The 16,685-nt window shown below is 51.4% G+C and overlaps 2 protein-coding genes across 7 annotated transcripts; one reads left to right on the top strand and one right to left on the bottom strand.

Moving 5' to 3' along the window:
• Position 1: 1 nt before the first annotated feature.
• On the bottom strand, positions 2-3,719 carry ALKBH2 (alkB homolog 2, alpha-ketoglutarate dependent dioxygenase). 4 transcript variants are annotated; one of them, XM_045887464.2, is made up of 4 exons: positions 3,577-3,719; positions 2,793-3,226; positions 1,593-1,791; positions 2-314 (listed from the first exon to the last, which is right to left on the bottom strand). In XM_045887464.2, exons 2-4 carry the CDS (start codon positions 3,067-3,069, stop codon positions 8-10), a joined length of 783 nt encoding a protein of 260 aa, XP_045743420.1. In that variant the 5' UTR covers positions 3,070-3,226; positions 3,577-3,719; the 3' UTR covers positions 2-7. The 4 variants fall into 4 exon arrangements, with proteins under 4 accessions (XP_045743420.1, XP_045743419.1, XP_045743421.1 ...); XM_045887463.2 differs by having other exon boundaries at positions 3,476-3,712; XM_045887465.2 differs by having other exon boundaries at positions 3,561-3,711.
• Positions 3,720-5,919: 2,200 nt separating this feature from the next.
• Positions 5,920-16,410, top strand: UNG (uracil DNA glycosylase). Of its 3 annotated transcripts, none has more exons than XM_064578540.1 (7): positions 5,920-6,228; positions 6,754-6,960; positions 7,511-7,606; positions 9,849-9,946; positions 10,627-10,715; positions 11,985-12,163; positions 12,255-12,997. In XM_064578540.1, exons 1-7 carry the CDS (start codon positions 5,998-6,000, stop codon positions 12,297-12,299), a joined length of 945 nt encoding a protein of 314 aa, XP_064434610.1. In that variant the 5' UTR covers positions 5,920-5,997; the 3' UTR covers positions 12,300-12,997. The 3 variants fall into 3 exon arrangements, with proteins under 3 accessions (XP_064434610.1, XP_064434609.1, XP_045743422.1); XM_064578539.1 differs by lacking the exon at positions 12,255-12,997 and adding an exon at positions 15,351-16,410 and having other exon boundaries at positions 5,921-6,228; XM_045887466.2 differs by lacking the exon at positions 12,255-12,997 and adding an exon at positions 15,351-16,410 and having other exon boundaries at positions 5,922-6,129.
• Positions 16,411-16,685: the final 275 nt, after the last annotated feature.

Genomic DNA, 16,685 nt, shown 5'->3' with positions numbered 1-16,685 from the left:
AAAGTTTTTACTTTTTAGTGGGCAGAACTTTGCGAAATGTCAGATTGACCCGTGGGGCTAGAATCTTCTTCCGTACGGGGAGACTGTGGTACCAGTGAGTGTTGGTCGGGTGGTTCATCATAAGCAAACTTCCGTGGGCCAGCTGAAGCCTGACCACCTCCACCTTCCGGGTGGGCTTTTTCCCCCGGGAGTCCTTATGCCGGAAGAAGAAGTCTCTGCAGGCCCCAAAGGAGACAGAAGCTATGGGGCTCCCGGGAGCCAGTTCTCGTTCATCATCTCGGTGCTCACCGATGTGGTCACAGCCGTCTTTATACCTGCAGTGAGAACACAAGCCCAGTTTACAAAACAGCCCTCTCCTGGGACCCGCCAACAGGGCAGAATCCTCATTTTCCCCCAGCGTGACAGGTGCCAGGAGCAGCCCCTGCTGTGGGTCTGTGGGGGCTGGAGGGCCTCATCTGGGTCCACAGATGAGCCAAGCCTGAAGCACTTCCACTCGATCTTGTCCTGTTTGATCATGTGCTTTAAAATGTAACTCACCAAAAGCAGCCAAAAACTCGTCTTGGGGTTTTCCCGGTTCATGTATGTAAACCTTCAAATGGTTTCTCCCCTACTTAGAATAAAAAACCCTGACTCCTTGCCAGTTTGGCCCCTGCCCGTCTCTGAGCTCATAATAGCCCTCTCTTCCTCCCCTCATTTGCTGCTCCAGCAGTTATCAGTGGGATTTCCGCTCCTTACACACTCCAAGCCCCCTCTGCTCTTCCTCAGGATGTCTGTGTGGCTTGCTCCCTCATTCCATGTCATCTCAGCACCTCAGGGAGCCCTCCGCTAACCACCTTCCCCTAAACTCAGGGTTGGTAAGCAGGGCAGTTCTGTCCCCCCAAGGGACGCTCGGCAGTGTCTGGAGACATTCTGGTGGCTGTGACTGGGGAGGGGATGCTCCTGGCATCCAGGGGGTGGAAGCCAGGGAGGCTGCTCACATCCTGCAAAGCACAGGGCAGCCCCGACAACAGAAGTATCCGGCCCAAAATGTCAGAGTGTTGCTGGTGCGAAACCCTGCTCTCAACTTAGACCCCTTCTTCCTGGCCATTCTTAGCAATATCAGCCTGTTTAATTTTCTTTAAGACACTTATCAGCGTCTGAAATGATCTTGTTCAACGGTTTGTTCATGAGAGAATCACCACTCACTTCCGCTGTGGCGTGGCCTCCACAAGGACCAACTGCTGATGCTCTCCTGGCCACATCCCTGCCGCACTAAGGGATTTGTTGTACAAATGAATAAAATATGGTGGATCTTATCTTTAGGGAACAAACTGAGGGCTGGAGGGGGGGTGGGTGGGGGGATGGTGTAACCGGTGATGGGCATTAAGGGGGGCACATGATGTGATGAGCACTGGGTGTTATATGCAACTGATGAATCACTGAACCCTACATCTGCAACTAAGGATGTACTTAATACTCTATGTTGGCTAATTGAATTTAAATTTAAAAAAAAAATGATGGAATCCTAAACTCCCGCCTTCAGAAGAAGCAGATTTATACAATTCAGTCCAATAGCCGAAAAAGGAAAAGGAAAAAACCAGGTAGAGTGTCACCTGTTGACAAGCACAAAGTTGAAAGTCTCTCCTGTCACCATAGAAACACGATCCCGGACGTGCTCTAGAACTGGGATCCAGGGCTTTGGAGACAGAGTGAGGCCCGAGAACGTGTAGGTCAGCCCCGCGTTGCCATAGGTCGCTTGCTTCCTGGGCACACTGTGCCACTTCCCGAACACCTGGATCCTGGCCAGCGCACCTGTGCAGATAAAACACGGCAGCTCAGAAGAGCAGGCAGGCGAGTAACCCACACGCTTGCTCCCTGAGGATTCAGGATCGAAAGGAAACTGAAACAGGAGTAACATTTCACTTCCTGACCAGGGACAGAAATCACTGTGGCTTCCCCAAAATGTTCACGTAAGAACAGTGGTTCTTGTCCTACACTTAGAGAAACACGCTCTCGTCCAATTTTCTTTTTTTTTTTTAACACTATGCTTTAATTTTAAGCCTTAACTCCAGTAGAAGCATAATAAGAGGCTGAAATGCAAGCAAACTGAAGTCAGGCTACACGCTAGGGTGATTCTGCCAACCATGGGGACTAAGGGTGTGGGGCCCCCAAGAGAGATGAAGCCAACGCAGTTAAGGCTGTGGGCTGGGGTCTCCCGTGTGCTTCTCTCTGCCTCCACGTGCGCTGCCACCTTGCAGCCGTTCTCAGCGTGTGCTCCCGGACCAACAGCATCAGCAGGCCCTGGAAACAGCCGCTACACCGTGGGGGAGGGCTCCAGCCATCCCAGTTCTCAGAAGCGACAAAGGCCCCCCCGCCCCCCGGGGTGATGCTCAGAACCCCCGCTGTGGGGGAATTACCTGGTTATTTGCTGTCTCTCCTACTAGACCAGCTGCACTTTAGAGTCATCTGGAGGCTTTCTAAAAACACTGCTGCTCAGGCTGCACCCCGCCCCAGCTACTCTGATTCAGCTGGTCTCGGGTAGAACCCAGCATCCCTTTTGTTTTTTACCTTTCCCAGCTGATTCTAATCAGCAGCCAGGTGGCAAATCATTCCCAAGTCTGTCAGCTCCTGGTGGGCAGGCAAACTTTTCTCCAGTTTGTATCCCAGGCGCCCAACATGGTGCTCGGCCCACAGATGCCCAGAGAGTATGTGCTGAATCAGTTAATGAAGTCACCGGTTCAGATTTCCCCAAACACAGAGCACTAGTTTTGTCAAACAAGTCTTCAACACACACCCCGAAGTCCTCGGCTTACCTGTAAAATACTCCACTCCTTGCTCCAGCTCCTGGAAAATCTTGTCCGCTTCGGCTTTGCCAAATAGGACTGTGTAATCACAGCTCAGGCCCTCCGCTCGGATGTGCCGCCAGCTGGGGCCGGCCAGGGGGCCTGCATTCCCTGGGGTTTCTGCCCTGGGCCTCTTCCTGCTGCTCTCCTCGTCTCCTCTCAGCCCTGCTGGGCCTTCTCCACTCACCTCTCGCTCCCTCTTTCCCAAAAGGCCCCCTAAAGCCCCCTTCACCAGGAACCTGTCCATTCTGTCTCCCTAAAGCACACGCCTGGGAGCCAGCTGCAGGGCAGAGAGAGAGAGTTTGCCCAGGCTCTGTCCCAGATGCAAAAATTGGCTTGGTGGCCAAGTGGGCCCACAGAACTTCTCCTCGGTGTTTTCAAGTTCCCACTTTTAACACCATGTCCTAGAAAGGAAGTAGAGGATGTTGAAGTTGGGAGGGTCGCTCAGGATGTCCTGGGTCCCCCACACCTGTCTATGCATCACAGTCAGCTGGCTGTTTTGCAAAACCCCAACTGCCTGCATTCCACCCACCAAGCACCTGACCTTTTCAAGAAAGCCCACCCTGGCACGCCTGGACAAGGGAAGGGGTTTGCCCAAAGTCACCCAGAGAAGCAGATTCCCGGTCTCCTTCCCCCCGCCCCCAACTACTGACCGGCCCTCCCACGCCAGTATGCCCTTGGGTAAGTATAGTGATCCTCGAACGGCTAGGATTCAGAATCTGATCCCAAAACAGTTACACGTGGTCACACGCACGCCGAACTCCGATAGAAAATAAGGATTATGACACCGAGCAGGGGGCGGGGGCTCTCTCGGACACCGCAGACAGCGGCCGCGCCGCCCCGAGCCCGGCAAACACCGGAGGCGGGGCTGGCGGGAAAGAGCCAACACCGGGGCCGCAACGTCACTTCCGGGTGGATTTCGGGGGGCCCGCTGGGAAATGTAGGCACCTCGGCGGAACAGTGCGGTGAGCGGCTCCCTGGCGCCACCTGTTGGCCTCCTGGGCGCGCTGCAGGCACTGCAGGTTTTCCGCCTAGCCACTTAACTCCCTGGGGAGGTGGGCCACCCGGTGGGAGCACGACCCCATGGCTTCTGTATTCGTCTCCACCCGTCGGGCTGTGTGGTTCTTGCAGGTCGCTTACCGTCCCTGGGCCTGAATAGCTTCCCCTGCACAGTGGGGGCTATAAAACCTCCGCGGTGAGAGCACTGTGAGGATTAGATGACAGGACGGGCCAGGAATGCTTTCGTGCTCCAAACAAACGTCAGATTCTGTTACTGCTCCTCATTTTTGTTGACTCTCTGTCTCCCCCAGTGCAATGAAAGCTCCGTGGGATTCGGGGCCTTTGTTTTGAATCTTCTTAGTGCACGGTTGTGCAGATTTTGACAGAAGTACACAGTTGTGTGACCACCACCACGATCATGATCAAGAATGGTTCTGTCACTCCACAAAATTCCCCCAAGCCTTTTAGTTAGAAACTCGCCCTCGCCCGATGCTAACCCCCGAGCCCCTGGCCACCACTGAGCAGTTTCCTGTCCCTATAGTTCCGTCTTTTCCAGAATTTTTTAAAAAGATTTTATTTATTTCAGAGAGAGAGAGCTCAAGCAGGGGGGGCAGCAGAGGGAGAAGCAGGCTTTCCGCTGAGCAAGGAGCCCGATGTGGAGCTCGATCCCAGGACTCCAGGATCACGACCCCAGCAGAAGGCAGACACAACCTACTGAGCCACCCAGGCACCCCTTTTCCAGAATTTCTTATGAATGAAACCATACAATAGATAGCCTTTGGAAAGTAAAGATAAGGGAAGTTCCAAAAGGATTTTCATATGCTAAAGAGGACTCACAGGATACCCGAGGTCTTGGCATTGTCAAACTAAGGTTGCTTTTTCCTCTAGCAAGGAAGGCATTAACAAAGACCGTTTGGAACTTCCGGGAGGAACATTATACTCTGCCTGCCTCAAGTATTTGTCAGCGGGCTGCAGGTTCTAAGGACGTTTAATTTTATCTGTTTCCTTCTGCCTTTGTTTCCCACCTCATCTGCCCTCAGCAGGGTTAAATTTTGGAGATGGAGACAAACAAGCAAAGAATGCATACGATAATTTTAGATAGTACAGAAGCTACTGCGTGACCAGCTAGAATGGGGGGTGGGGTGGGCAGGAGAAGGCCTTTCAGAGGAAGGGACCTGAGTTGAGACCCAAAGCTTACCAGGTAGGGGGACAGTGCATGCAAGAGAGTACAGGCCACACAAGGGACAAGCTGGCTATGTCAGTCACCTCACAGTAGTAAGGGCTTGGGTTAGAGGGAGACAGCTCTGCCAGCAGGGTAAGAAGCTGGGGTTTATTCTAAAAGTTGGAAACTGAAGGGAGGATTTTTACCTGGGGATTACCATGATGTAGCCAGGTGATGAAGAGCAGCAGTTGGTTTGGGGGAAGAACCAGTAGAGGGGCTTGGGGGAGGGAAAGGATGAAGATTTAGAGAAAATCTTGTAGCCAGGATTGTAGCCAGGTGATGAAGAGCAGCAGTTGAATCTGGGATTTATTTTTTAGATAGAACCAAGAGGATCCACTGTCGGTTTGGATGTGGGGAGGGAACGCGGGAACAAGAAGAATGGCAGGTGTACCGGAGTTGCGGGGGTGCCTTGAAGAGGATGCAGACTTGGAGTTTAATCTTCAAGACCTCAGTTAAAGTCTCCCTCAGACCTTACAGGTTAGGCAAAACGCAGGACCGCACTTGGCGCTAGTTTACTGCCAGTAAAATAGGTTGTGAAACAGGATGAGAGCAAAACAAATGGCTGGTTTAATGCTAATTTCCCTCCCACAACAACCCCTCGGGGCAGGTACTTTTTTCTCCTTTTCACCCGCGGTAGAGGTGGAGGGACGGGCCCCAAGGCAGGGGTGTGATGGCTGAGTACAATGAATGAAAGAGTAAGCACAGGAGCTCAACGCACCCAAGGAACCCGCCTACCACCTGAGGCTTCCAGCCCCACCTGGCCCCAGGGGCGTCCCCGGCAGCTCCTCTGGCACATGCGCACTAGGACCCCCGCCGACCCCCACCGCCCCCGACCCCCCGCCCATCCCCCGGACGGAGCATGCGCGGGCCGTTTGGCGCCAATTTCGGACCGCCGCAGCTGGTGCATACGGCGGGTTCCCCGGGCAGCGCGCGTCCGCTCTCCTCGGCTCCGGGATGATCGGCCAGAAGACCCTCTACTCCTTCTTCTCCCCGAGCCCCGCCGGGAAGCGACGTGCCCGCAGTCCCGAGCCGGCCGACCCGGGGACCGGCGTGGCGGCGGTAGCTGAGGAGAGCGGGGATGCGGCGGTGAGGCGCGGCGGGGACAGGGCACCGGGGGCAAGGGACGGGGAGGAGGGCGACGGGCCCCGCTCGGCCGAGGGGTTGCAGGGACGCGCCACCGACTCGGTAAGCTGGGTCCCTGCGTTCAAAGCGGACTGCACGTGTTCAAAACAGCCTCTGCCGTTCCCGGTTGGCGGCCATTCTGAGGGGCCAGCCAATGGAGATGGACCTCGGGGCCCACGGCGCCAATCAGAGGCGAGGGGGCCTCCCTGCTCGGCCCGCCGTCCAATCAGAGGGGAGGGGGGGCGGGACTCACCACGGGAGGTTTTTACCGCGAAAAGACCACGTGGGAACGCCGGGGGCGGGGCGCCGGGGTCAGGGCCTCCCTTCCCGCCAACGCCACGGGAGACGTCGCGGGCTTTGCTCACCGCCCCTCTACCTGCTGCAACTTAGAATTCAAAACCCGGGGCAGCGGTTCCTTCCCGGACCCGACGCCCAGAGCCCGCTTTTGCTGCGACTTACCGCGTGGAGGCTGCAGCCCCGCGAATGGGCGTGCTCCGCAATGGGCCGTGGGGTTGGGGGCGGCAGCTGCTGGCGCCCGGGCGCGGCCCGCTGCAGCTCATGACCCGCCTATGCGGGGACCACTTGCAGGCCAGCCCCCCCAAGAAGGCCCGGGCCGTGCAGGAGGACCCCGGCACGCCGCCCTCCTCGCCGCTGAGCGCTGAGCAGCTGATCCGCATCCAGAAAAACAAGGCCGCCGCCCTGCTCAGACTCGCGGCGCGCAACGTGCCGGTGGGTTTCGGGGAGAGTTGGAAGAAGCCTCTCAGCGCGGAGTTCGGGAAACCGTATTTCATCAAGGTAAACCTGGAGGCTGCGGGCCCTTCGGTCCTGCTAGGGTAGCTTGCGGAGAGTCCACGTTTGTAGGCTCCTGTGTTCCCTCTCTTACGTCCTTTTCCCGGTAAGACTTAGGTAAAATAACAGCCACGGCGTTTGGCGTTCGTACGCTTTATTGAAGTTTTTAAAAGACTGTAAGATGGCATGGCTTTTTGTAAACCATTCAGCGGGTCTGCTCTCCAGGAAAGGGCGGCACAGTAAAACCGCAAACCAGACTGCTTGAAACCTGGTGCCGCCTTTACAAAAAGAGGGAGGGCCTGTCACCTAATAGGAAGTGAAAGCAGCGAGACCAATCCACGTAGACCCGGTCCAAACAAAGGGGCAGGGCACCGAAGCGGAGGGACATCTTTGGTGACCTGCGAGTCAAGTTTTTGTTTCTCGAGAGAATTGGGATGTAAAACGTGGCGGAGAGCCAGATAATGCTCCCGGTAGCTTCCACTGGAAGCTTCCTTACTGGATTCTTAACACTTGGCGGTGAGATTCTGATTTGAAATCTGGTTTGTCTTTACGCCAGCTAATGGGATTTGTCGCGGAAGAAAGAAAACATTACACTGTTTATCCACCTCCACACCAAGTCTTCACGTGGACCCAGATGTGTGACATAAGACATGTAAGTACAGGCTGGTGGTGAGTTTTAGTAAAAAGAGGTATGGGAGTCAAATAGTATGTACTTGTTAGTTACCGACGCTGCAGGCAAGTGCCTGTCCGTGGTGGAGTAATAAATAAAATAATGAAATTGTGAAGTTTGGCTGGCTATGTGTTAGCCTGTTAGCTTTCTAACTTGAAGCATGTGCTGTCCGTGCCGCAAAAAAGGGAATATCTGTACATAGACCCGTGTCTATATACTCTAGTTCTTTGTATTTTATTTAATCCCTGAAACCAACGGCATACCAACGTTAGGTCTTTTTGTGGTGATGTTGAGGAAACAGGCATGAAGCACTGAGGTCTTTTGCAACTGGTTAGTCCACCCCTCACCTTAACTTGCAGCTCCCTATTTCTATCTTTTATAGTTGATGCTTTCAAGCTCTTGACTTCTGGCCCAAACGGTTTTACTATCCTGTTAGCATTTCTTTGCACTGGTTCATTCTATATACCGGCTGCTGGTTGGTCTGGTCACTTCAGTCTCCTGCTCAGAAACTTGTTTATGGCTTTACACTCACTCTATGAACCATAGAAGCTGAACATGAAAATAGCCAGTTAGACTTTCCGGCCTTCCCTCCACCCCCAACTCTCCTCCTTCACAGCTGGATAGTGTGACAGTCTTCTGCCTGTCGAAAAGCCAACTAGATCTATCTACGGCACCTCCCTTGAGGCGTGTTGCCCACTACCTTTCTGATCTGGTTTTCCTGTCCAGTACATTTGGTTTCTGCTTATGCTGGAGATCTCATATTCTATTCTTCTCCTTTTCCCTCCCTCATGTTGTATGACGACGGCAGGAATCCTGTGATCCTGTGCTATGTCTGTTACACCAAATAGAAGTGAAATAGGTGAATGACCCTTGTGGATAAAGCTGCCACACTTAATACTTTGCAGACTTGACCATTTTTCACTTTGAAGCAAGAGCTTTGAATATAGCTCTTGGTTTTATAAAGTTAAAGAAACTTAAGTCCTTTTAAATTCGGTACTAGTTTGTGCCTTGTTTGAGCTGTGGGTCCTGTTTTGAATACCAATCACCAGTGTCAACAGAGAGGAATAGGAGAGCGTGAAAGTGCTGAGGATCAGATGGCCCAGCGAGGCCTCTTCACAGAGAAGCAGGTGGAAGGAAGGTCGAGGAGGTGGAGTGGCTCCTTCAAGGTCCTCCCTTATCCAGCACGAGAACCCAAGAGCTGCCCTGCTGGGACAGGCTGCTTCATGAGGGAGAATCTCCTGCGTTCAGAGTGAGCATCAATGGTAGCAACAGGGAGGTCCACAAAAGGTTCCTGATGTCTGAAGGTTGGGTTTTGAAGGATATAGTATATGTTGGCTATGGGAGGATTCTGAGAAGGAAGAAGAGGTGGGCAGGCAGCAGATCAGAAGGACTAGCTGTATCTTAAAACCGCCCGTGACCTTGATCTTATTACTTTCATTGCATGTTGCCACCTTCTCCGTGGCCCTTTGACCTCATTCTCTTCTGGTTTCATACCTCAGAGGATATGGGGGGAAGAGGCATCTTCCTATGTGGCTGGTAGGGAATTTGAGTAGCTTCAACTCATTGAAAAAGCAATTTGGTACGTGTCTATGAAAATTTAAAATACACTTGTCCTTGGACCAGCACCTCCTATTTTGAGTCTGTTCCATGGAAATAAAAACAACAGGATGTAAAGATAATACATACTAGAGTGTTTATAGAATTGTTTTTTTGTGATGGAAAAAACTAGGAAATAAGCCAACTAGCTGTCAGTGACTGAGCACTCTGGGCATTGAGGATGCCTAAAATGCATGATGTGAGAACCACAAAAATGTAGGGTCATGAGTACCCTCACCCCAGTTATATAGGTAATTTTACAGGGTTGAATCAGGAAGGGAATAGGGATGAGTGAAGACAACGAGCCACTTTGTGTGTTTCTGGATGGTTGTACTTGGGCAAGGGCATATTTTTGTAATCTGAAAAATGAAGGAGGTGGACTTATTTTCACACACCTGCATCAGAGAAGGAGCAGGGCTGTGTAGCAGGTGATGGAGTGAAGGATAATTTGACAGTGGAAAGTAATGGGGCTCAGTCACCCACTGCCTTCCAGGGGTTCTTAGTTTGGGTCGGGGAGAGGGGGGCTGCCTTTCTCATCATCGTGGTCCTTTGTACAGGTTATCAGCCAGGTGTTTGTTTAACCTGCTCGTGCGACAGTATTTAATTTCTTGGCACCTGGTATTCACAGGTGAAGGTTGTCATCCTGGGACAGGATCCGTATCATGGACCCAACCAAGCCCATGGGCTCTGCTTTAGTGTTCAAAGACCCGTTCCACCACCACCCAGGTACGATTGCTTGACAGATGGCTCGGGTCCAAGTGTGATTACTTTCAGATGTGTACTTTGCAGGTTCTAGGTACACTTGTTGGGGGGACATTCAGTAGCCTTTGGAGCAAGATTTCTCTGTCTTGTTACTGTTGACATCAGGGTTTGGGTCTTTGTGCAGGAGAGGTTTTGTTCTGTGCTCTCACTGTAGGATGCTGAGCAGCATGCCTGGCCTCACCCACTAGATGCCGGCAACACTACCCCCGCCCCCAGAGAGCGCTAGTAAAATGGCAATGAAGAATGTCTTTAGACGGTGCCTGAAGTCGCCTAGGGGGCAAAATCACCCCTGGTTAAAAACTACGGCTTCGGGGAATTTTACAGACAACATATGTGAATATAACCAATACAGAAACATACCAAACCATAAATATTAGTTGAGAGGTAGTAACTCCTGGGCTGATGTACTTAAATCTTCCAAAGCGCGCTGTTCCTTAAATCTGAGCCTAAACCAAAATAAAGATCTTCGGCAAGGTTTCCTATCAGAAGGAATGACGGTGCGTCCTCATAAATCTGCGAGGTTCTTGCCGCTCTCCCCTCCAAGGGCTGGTGGCGCAGGCTGTGATCCTCAAGTATGTTGGGGGCTACTGAATTTTCAGAATTGTGCTCAAGATCCCGTTCTTTTTCTTCCGGTTTGTTTTCAGTTTGGAAAACATTTATAAAGAGCTGTCTACAGACATAGAGGGTTTCGTTCATCCTGGTCACGGAGATTTATCCGGGTGGGCCAAGCAAGGTGAGCCAACCACTCCTAGATGTGCTTTGGACGGATTTCAGCACACACTTCTCTTATGTCCTGCTAGCTTATGTTTAGCAAAGAACATGAAGAACTAGAGCACTCACATAAAATGGCTGCATTTATAGAAAGAAAAAAAAAAATGTATCCCCCTTTTTATCCTCTAGCCAATGTTTTCTTTCATGTTTTAATCATAATTCAAAAGAGAAAAATTTGTTTCTCAATATTACTTATTTTTAAGTTTATTTATCTTTAATATTTACACCCAACATGGGGCTTGAACTCACAACCCTGAGGTCGTGAGGTCATTAGTCACATGCTCCTCTGACTGAGCCAGCCAGGGGCCCCTTGTTATCAATATTTTAAATTTACCTGCTAACTTTGACCATTTAGGAGATGGCCTCGCCTTTCTCATTTCAACACTAGGGCTGTGTTTTTTTGTGTTTAATACCTATTTACAGGTCTGTCTTTCTCCCTTTCCTTCCTCCCTCCCTCCCTCCTTCCTTCCTTTCTACAAATGAACTATAACCAGGATAAGAAAAGAATGTTGACTGTTTGGTTTCTTATGGTTGGATTTTTGTTTTAGTGAAATGTTTCGGTTTCCTTTTGTTATCTTCTAGGGTTACTTAATGTCACATGGGATATACATGTATATTTTTAAGATTTTATTTTGAGAGAGAGAGGATCTCAAGCAGACTCCCCACTGAGCACAGAGCCCGACATGGGGGCTCACTCTCCCAATTCCAAAATCATGACCTGGGCCGAAATCAAGAGTTGGACGCTTAACCAACTGGGCCACCCAGGCGCCCCTTGGGATGTATTTTTAAAACAACTCTGATGGGGCGCCGGGGAGGCCCAGTCGTTAAGCGTCTGCCTTCGGCTCAGGTCATGATCTCAGGGTCCTGGGATCGAGCCCCACATCAGGCTCCCTGCTCAGTGGGAAGCCTGCTTCTCCCTCTCCCACTCCTCCTGCTTGTGCTCTCTCTCGCTCTCTCTGTCAAATGAATAAATAAACTCTTTAAAAATAAATAAAACAACTCTGATGACACATGTAAGGCCTAGTCATTGATACAAACTCAGAAGATGATGAAATTGCAGAGGTGAAAGGACAGTGCTCTCTGATGTTGCCCAGAGGCACCCACCAGTCATGTTGGGATGTTCTCTCTGGAAGCTGATTTCAGAGGGCTGCACTGTGTGTGTGTCTTCCTCTCTGTCTCTCTCTTTTGACTCATTTGCCTCTTAACCTGTTTCTTTGGTGTGTGTCCATAGGTGTTCTCTTACTCAATGCTGTGCTCACGGTCCGGGCACATCAGGCTAATTCCCATAAGGAGAGAGGATGGGAGCAGTTTACTGATGCGGTCGTGTCCTGGCTAAATGAGAACTCCAGTGGCCTTGTCTTCTTGCTCTGGGGCTCTTATGCTCAGAAGAAAGGCAGTGCCATCAACAGGGTATGGTGGTTTTGTTTTTAAACATTTTATTTTTTTGTTTTTATATATTTTTTTATTAACATATAATGTATTATTTCTATCTGGGGTATAGGTCTGTGATCCATCAGTCTTACACAATTCACAGTGCTCACCATAGCACATACCCTCCCCAGTGTCCATCACCCAGCCACCCCATTCCTCCCACCCCCCTCTCCTCCAGCAACCCTGTTTGTTTCCTGACATTAAGAGTCTCATAGTTTGTCTCCCACTCTGGTATTGTCTTGTGTTTTTTAAACATTTTAAACCACTTTAGAAAATACTAGGAATCCCTGCGTGTGGTTCTGGAAAACCCATGGCACAGGGTGAAATTTATTTTCCCTAAAGGCTTATAATGAGGGTCAGGTTTCCCATTGAAAATGGAAGCAAAATTCAGACATAGGAATGATGAGTTGTGTGTGAAGAAAGCAAAGGGCCAACTTCTGATTTAATAGTACTATAAGCATACACTTGCTACATACATAGAATGAGAACGGCCTCCACTCACTAAAACAGACGGTGCAGTAAGGCAAGGACCACACCCCCCACGCGCTCCTCTGCTCCTTCTGTGTCCTTATGGAAGTACCGACATGCCTGGTGCTGAGATGAAAAACCAGAAGCCATCCTTGAATCCTTTCCCTCATTCCCTTAAACCTACTCCGCCAGCAAATCCTATCCCCTTAGCTCCTGAGCACATCCCAGTCCTGCTGCTCACTGTTGACACTCCTCACACTGGAGTGAGCCACTGTCACTTCTGTCTAGGCTGTGATAGACCGGGGCTGAGGGTTGGATGGAGGACAGCATGGTGGAGGAGAGAGGTGGGGGGGCGGGGGGAGGCAAGCATCCAAGGTGAGCCTTGGTCCGGGCTGCTGGGAGACCCAGGATTCAGAAGCGAGGGTCGGGGAGAAGTCAGCGAGTATGCAGTGCAGTGAGTGAAGTAAAGGGGTTCGGTGAGGTCACCTGACAGTAGCTTGGTAGCTGGCCTGTCGGGAATGGCCAAGTGGACTGAATCCCCCACCCCGCATCTGGCATCACACCCAGCACTCTCCCTGCAGAATCTCGCTTAATGCCTCATAAAGTATTAGAGTGATAAAGTTGCGGTGAGTGGCGGGGCGGAGATCGGAGCCTGCTCATCTTGCTCATCTAGGGGCCCGGTGGGGGTGTATTCGGGTTCCACGCTGGCAACCCGCTCCCAAGTCTGTCCACTTCTCCATTTTCTCTTAAATGGAATTGGTTTTCATCTTATTTAGTTTTTTTTTAAGGTAATAGGTTCACATGATTAAAAAAAATGAAATAGGATAGTAAGGTACGCAGCGAGAAGTTTCCCAGCCGAGTCCCCTCTGTTAAGTTGCTTTCCCTGCTCGGGTAGGCGCTAGCTTATCGTTTCTGATGTCGCCTTCCTAAGTCTTGATGTGAACAGTAGTGGAGTGTGAGAGTCAGGATGAGTCGAAAGTTCTGTGTGGATGAACAAGATGTTTTCAGGTGTTTTGAGGTAGAGAATAGTAGGAGTAAAATGTGGCACGAATGAAGTAACTGCTAAGGTCGGAGCATGGAGATAAGTAAGCGCTCCATGGGAGTGCTCTCCCATCTCTATGGTCTGCGTAGCTCCTACTCAGCGTGTGTGTAGTTTTTATTACTGAAGATGGTTTGGTTTGACAGGAAACAGTTGTAAGAGTAGCGTGATGATTAGAAGCCAGGTGCATGTCCAGCTGGGTAGCTTTCCCCGAGCACTAGGTCTGTGTATTCCGCTGCCTCCTTACCCGTGACCCCGGGCACACCAGATACCACGCTTTCCAAGGTAGGTTCTCCTTTGCTCATCCAGCCTTGCCACACTGGCTCCTGTGGATCCCCCGGGAAAGAGAGTACCACCACGTGCTTGTCCAGCCAGAAATCGGATAGCATTTGTGACCCCTTCCTCCCTCCTTTCCCCTTTCCCTTCTTCATCTCTGCTCCCCACCCTTCTCCCCTCCCCATACCCTGTCAGGGCATTCCTTCGTAGCCTTCCCTTGCTCTCAGACTCCTCCTCACCTGGCCGCTTTGGCCTTGGTTCAGGCCATCACCTGATCCTGCTGGAGTGTCGGGTGCGGTCCGCCTGAAAGGCCCTGCCTTGGGCTGGCGGGCTGGGGTCTGGAGCTGCCTCTCGGCCACAGCTCCCCTTTTTCTCTCTCCGCTCCAGGCTGACTGGAGCACCTCGACCTCTTCTTGCCTCCCCTTTCCCTGCCTGCCTTTGAACATCCTGCCTCCCCTTTCCAGAGGCTGACTCACTCATCCTTCAAAGCCCAGCACGGCTCACATTTTCAGGAGCCCAAACTGCATGGCAGGTGGCATGCTAGTAAGCACTCAACCTGTGTCACCTCTCAGACCCTCCCAATACACACGGGCATTGTTGGTTGCCGCACAGGATCTCCGTAAGCTAGGCGCTGTTGGATCCCCTTCACAGCTGCAGAAGGACCTGCGGCCTGGATTCATTGACTTCTCTAGGGCGGAGTCAGAACGGACCCAGGCCACCTGGATCCAGGCTCCGGGTTCTGCACCACACTGGGCTGCCCTCCTGTGGTTATGGCCCCTCCTGGACTGAGCTCTTTGAAGACAGGGATGCTGTGAAAACAATTAGTTGGGAGGTGGTTTTTATTTAAATACAGAAAAGAAGAAAACAAACGTGGTCCAGAGTCTTCCTGCTCCGGAAAGTACGGCTGACATTTAAAAAATCAGTGTTCTGTTTTTGTAGACCATTCAGGTAACACAGAAAAGTGCAAAACCGAAAGTAAATGCCTTCCACTATTTCTTTACCTCACGGAACTACCATAAATAGTGTTTTGGGTCTTTTTCCAGAAAAACTTAGGCCATTACATTTTTTTCTTCCACTTGATATATTTAGGTTCTCCCTTATCAGCATATGTAGCTCAGCCTTATTCTTCTAGTAGCCTTGTGGTGTTCCATTGTAGGAAGTTCAGAAAACTATTTTTAGCCAGTTGCGTAACCCTGGATTTAGATGAAGCTTTACCTGGTACAAGCCATGCTGCCGCAAACCCCCTTCCACCTGCGTCTTCGGATAGGTACACACATCGTGGGGCCCTTCAGCAACTGCATTCTTAGCAGTGAGATTACGGGGTCGTAAGATCCGGGCACGCGGCCAAACGTGCCGCCCGTGACTCCTCTCCCTCTCTTTCAGAAACGCCACCACGTGCTGCAGACAGCGCACCCCTCCCCGTTGTCCGTGTACAGAGGGTTCTTTGGATGTAGACACTTCTCTAAAACCAATGAGCTGCTGCGGAAGTCTGGCAAGGAGCCCATCAACTGGAAGGATCTGTGACCCTGAACTGGAGGGCTGTCCTGGGCAGTTTTCTAGAGGCTGCTATTGAAATATTTGCCAGGAGCGGCAGCTTGACCCAGACAGAAGCAGCAAAGGCTCTACCCTGGCAGGGACCATATGGCTGTCTTTGCAACACGGCTTCGGCCTAAAACCTAACGTCACAGTATCTGGGAGAGGGTGGGAGGTCAAATACAGAGACTTCTTTTGTCTGTCACCTTTATGGTAAAAGGGGACAGGGGACAGAAGCACCTCTTGGTACAGTGGGCTGTTACTTGTTTTTACCCGGCAGGTTAGACTTTAGGTTGTAAGGTGTCAGGTGTGTTTAGTGCCCCACCCCCATGCCCCACCTGGCATTCCAGTTCTTGGCCAAGTACACTGTTCCCTGATCCTTTCCCAAGCCCTCACGCCCCTCCTTGAAGGAGGCAGGAGGACAGTTTGCAAGTGCCCAGAAGTTTAGGGATGAAAATTTCTGAGGCCTAATCCTCTGTGTGAGCCTTCACAGACAGGCAGAGGGAAGTGAGCTGGGGCTTGTTTTCACAGTTAATCCTCTGCGTGTTCCTAGGAATGCACGGGGGAAGTTGAACTGGAAGGAAAAAAAGGGGGAATTTTTAAATTTTTTTTTTTAAGCGAGGAACTGCTTTTCTCCTAGGTGCATCCTGAGTTGGGGTTTTTAAGGCAGCATAGACGGCCAAAGGCTGTTTTATGGACTGAAATCACGTGGGGATTTTTTTTTTTCCTGCAACACTGGTGAATTTTGCTGTTTTATAAAATAGGCAGATGTATATATATGTATTTTGTAATCTTTTGTTCGGGAGACTGTCTTTGTTAGGTCTGCACCTTCATCCTTGATCCTGTTAGAGATGCTGTTGATGGGAAAGAGTTAACCCCGAGTTTGGAAATAAAAGATTGTTGGACCCCACGCCCTTAACGCCTGCTGCCTCTGTGCCCCGGGGCGCCTGCGGACGTCCTTGGGCGGCCTCTGGGCCCGGGCAGCTGGTGGTGGCCATGGCAACCATTGTGGGCCGGAGGGGCCACCCCCGCGCCGCCCCTCCTCTTTCCTCCCGCCCCGCCCCTCGGATGGAGCCGCCCACCCCTCCGGAGGCCGGGTAATCCCTGGGCGGGTTCCTGGGAGGGGCGCGAGGAGGCCCGCAGCCCGAGGTCTGCAAGCTGACTCGCGCCCCGAGGGCCATGGCG

This window comes from Mirounga angustirostris, unplaced genomic scaffold (genome assembly GCF_029215605.1).
Source record: "Mirounga angustirostris isolate CCGP_5_RB_7025 unplaced genomic scaffold, mMirAng1.0.hap1 SCAF_14, whole genome shotgun sequence".
NCBI classification, from domain to species: Eukaryota; Metazoa; Chordata; class Mammalia; order Carnivora; family Phocidae; genus Mirounga; species Mirounga angustirostris.
Note: the sequence above shows the minus strand (reverse complement) of the source record. Positions and strands in the feature narration are given on the sequence as shown.

Coding starts and splice junctions, on each gene's coding strand:
- ALKBH2 (XM_045887464.2), bottom strand. CDS start 3,069: ATGGACAGGTTCCTGGTGAAGGGGGCTTTAGGGGGCCTTTTGGGAAAG. Junction 1,792..2,792: donor AGGAGTGGAGTATTTTACAG/GTAAGCCGAGGA, acceptor TTATCTGCACAG/GTGCGCTGGCCAGGATCCAG. Junction 315..1,592: donor AACTTTGTGCTTGTCAACAG/GTGACACTCTAC, acceptor TTCTCACTGCAG/GTATAAAGACGGCTGTGACC.
- UNG (XM_064578539.1), top strand. CDS start 5,998: ATGATCGGCCAGAAGACCCTCTACTCCTTCTTCTCCCCGAGCCCCGCC. Junction 7,607..9,848: donor AGATGTGTGACATAAGACAT/GTAAGTACAGGC, acceptor TGGTATTCACAG/GTGAAGGTTGTCATCCTGGG. Junction 12,164..15,350: donor AAGGCAGTGCCATCAACAGG/GTATGGTGGTTT, acceptor CCTCTCTTTCAG/AAACGCCACCACGTGCTGCA.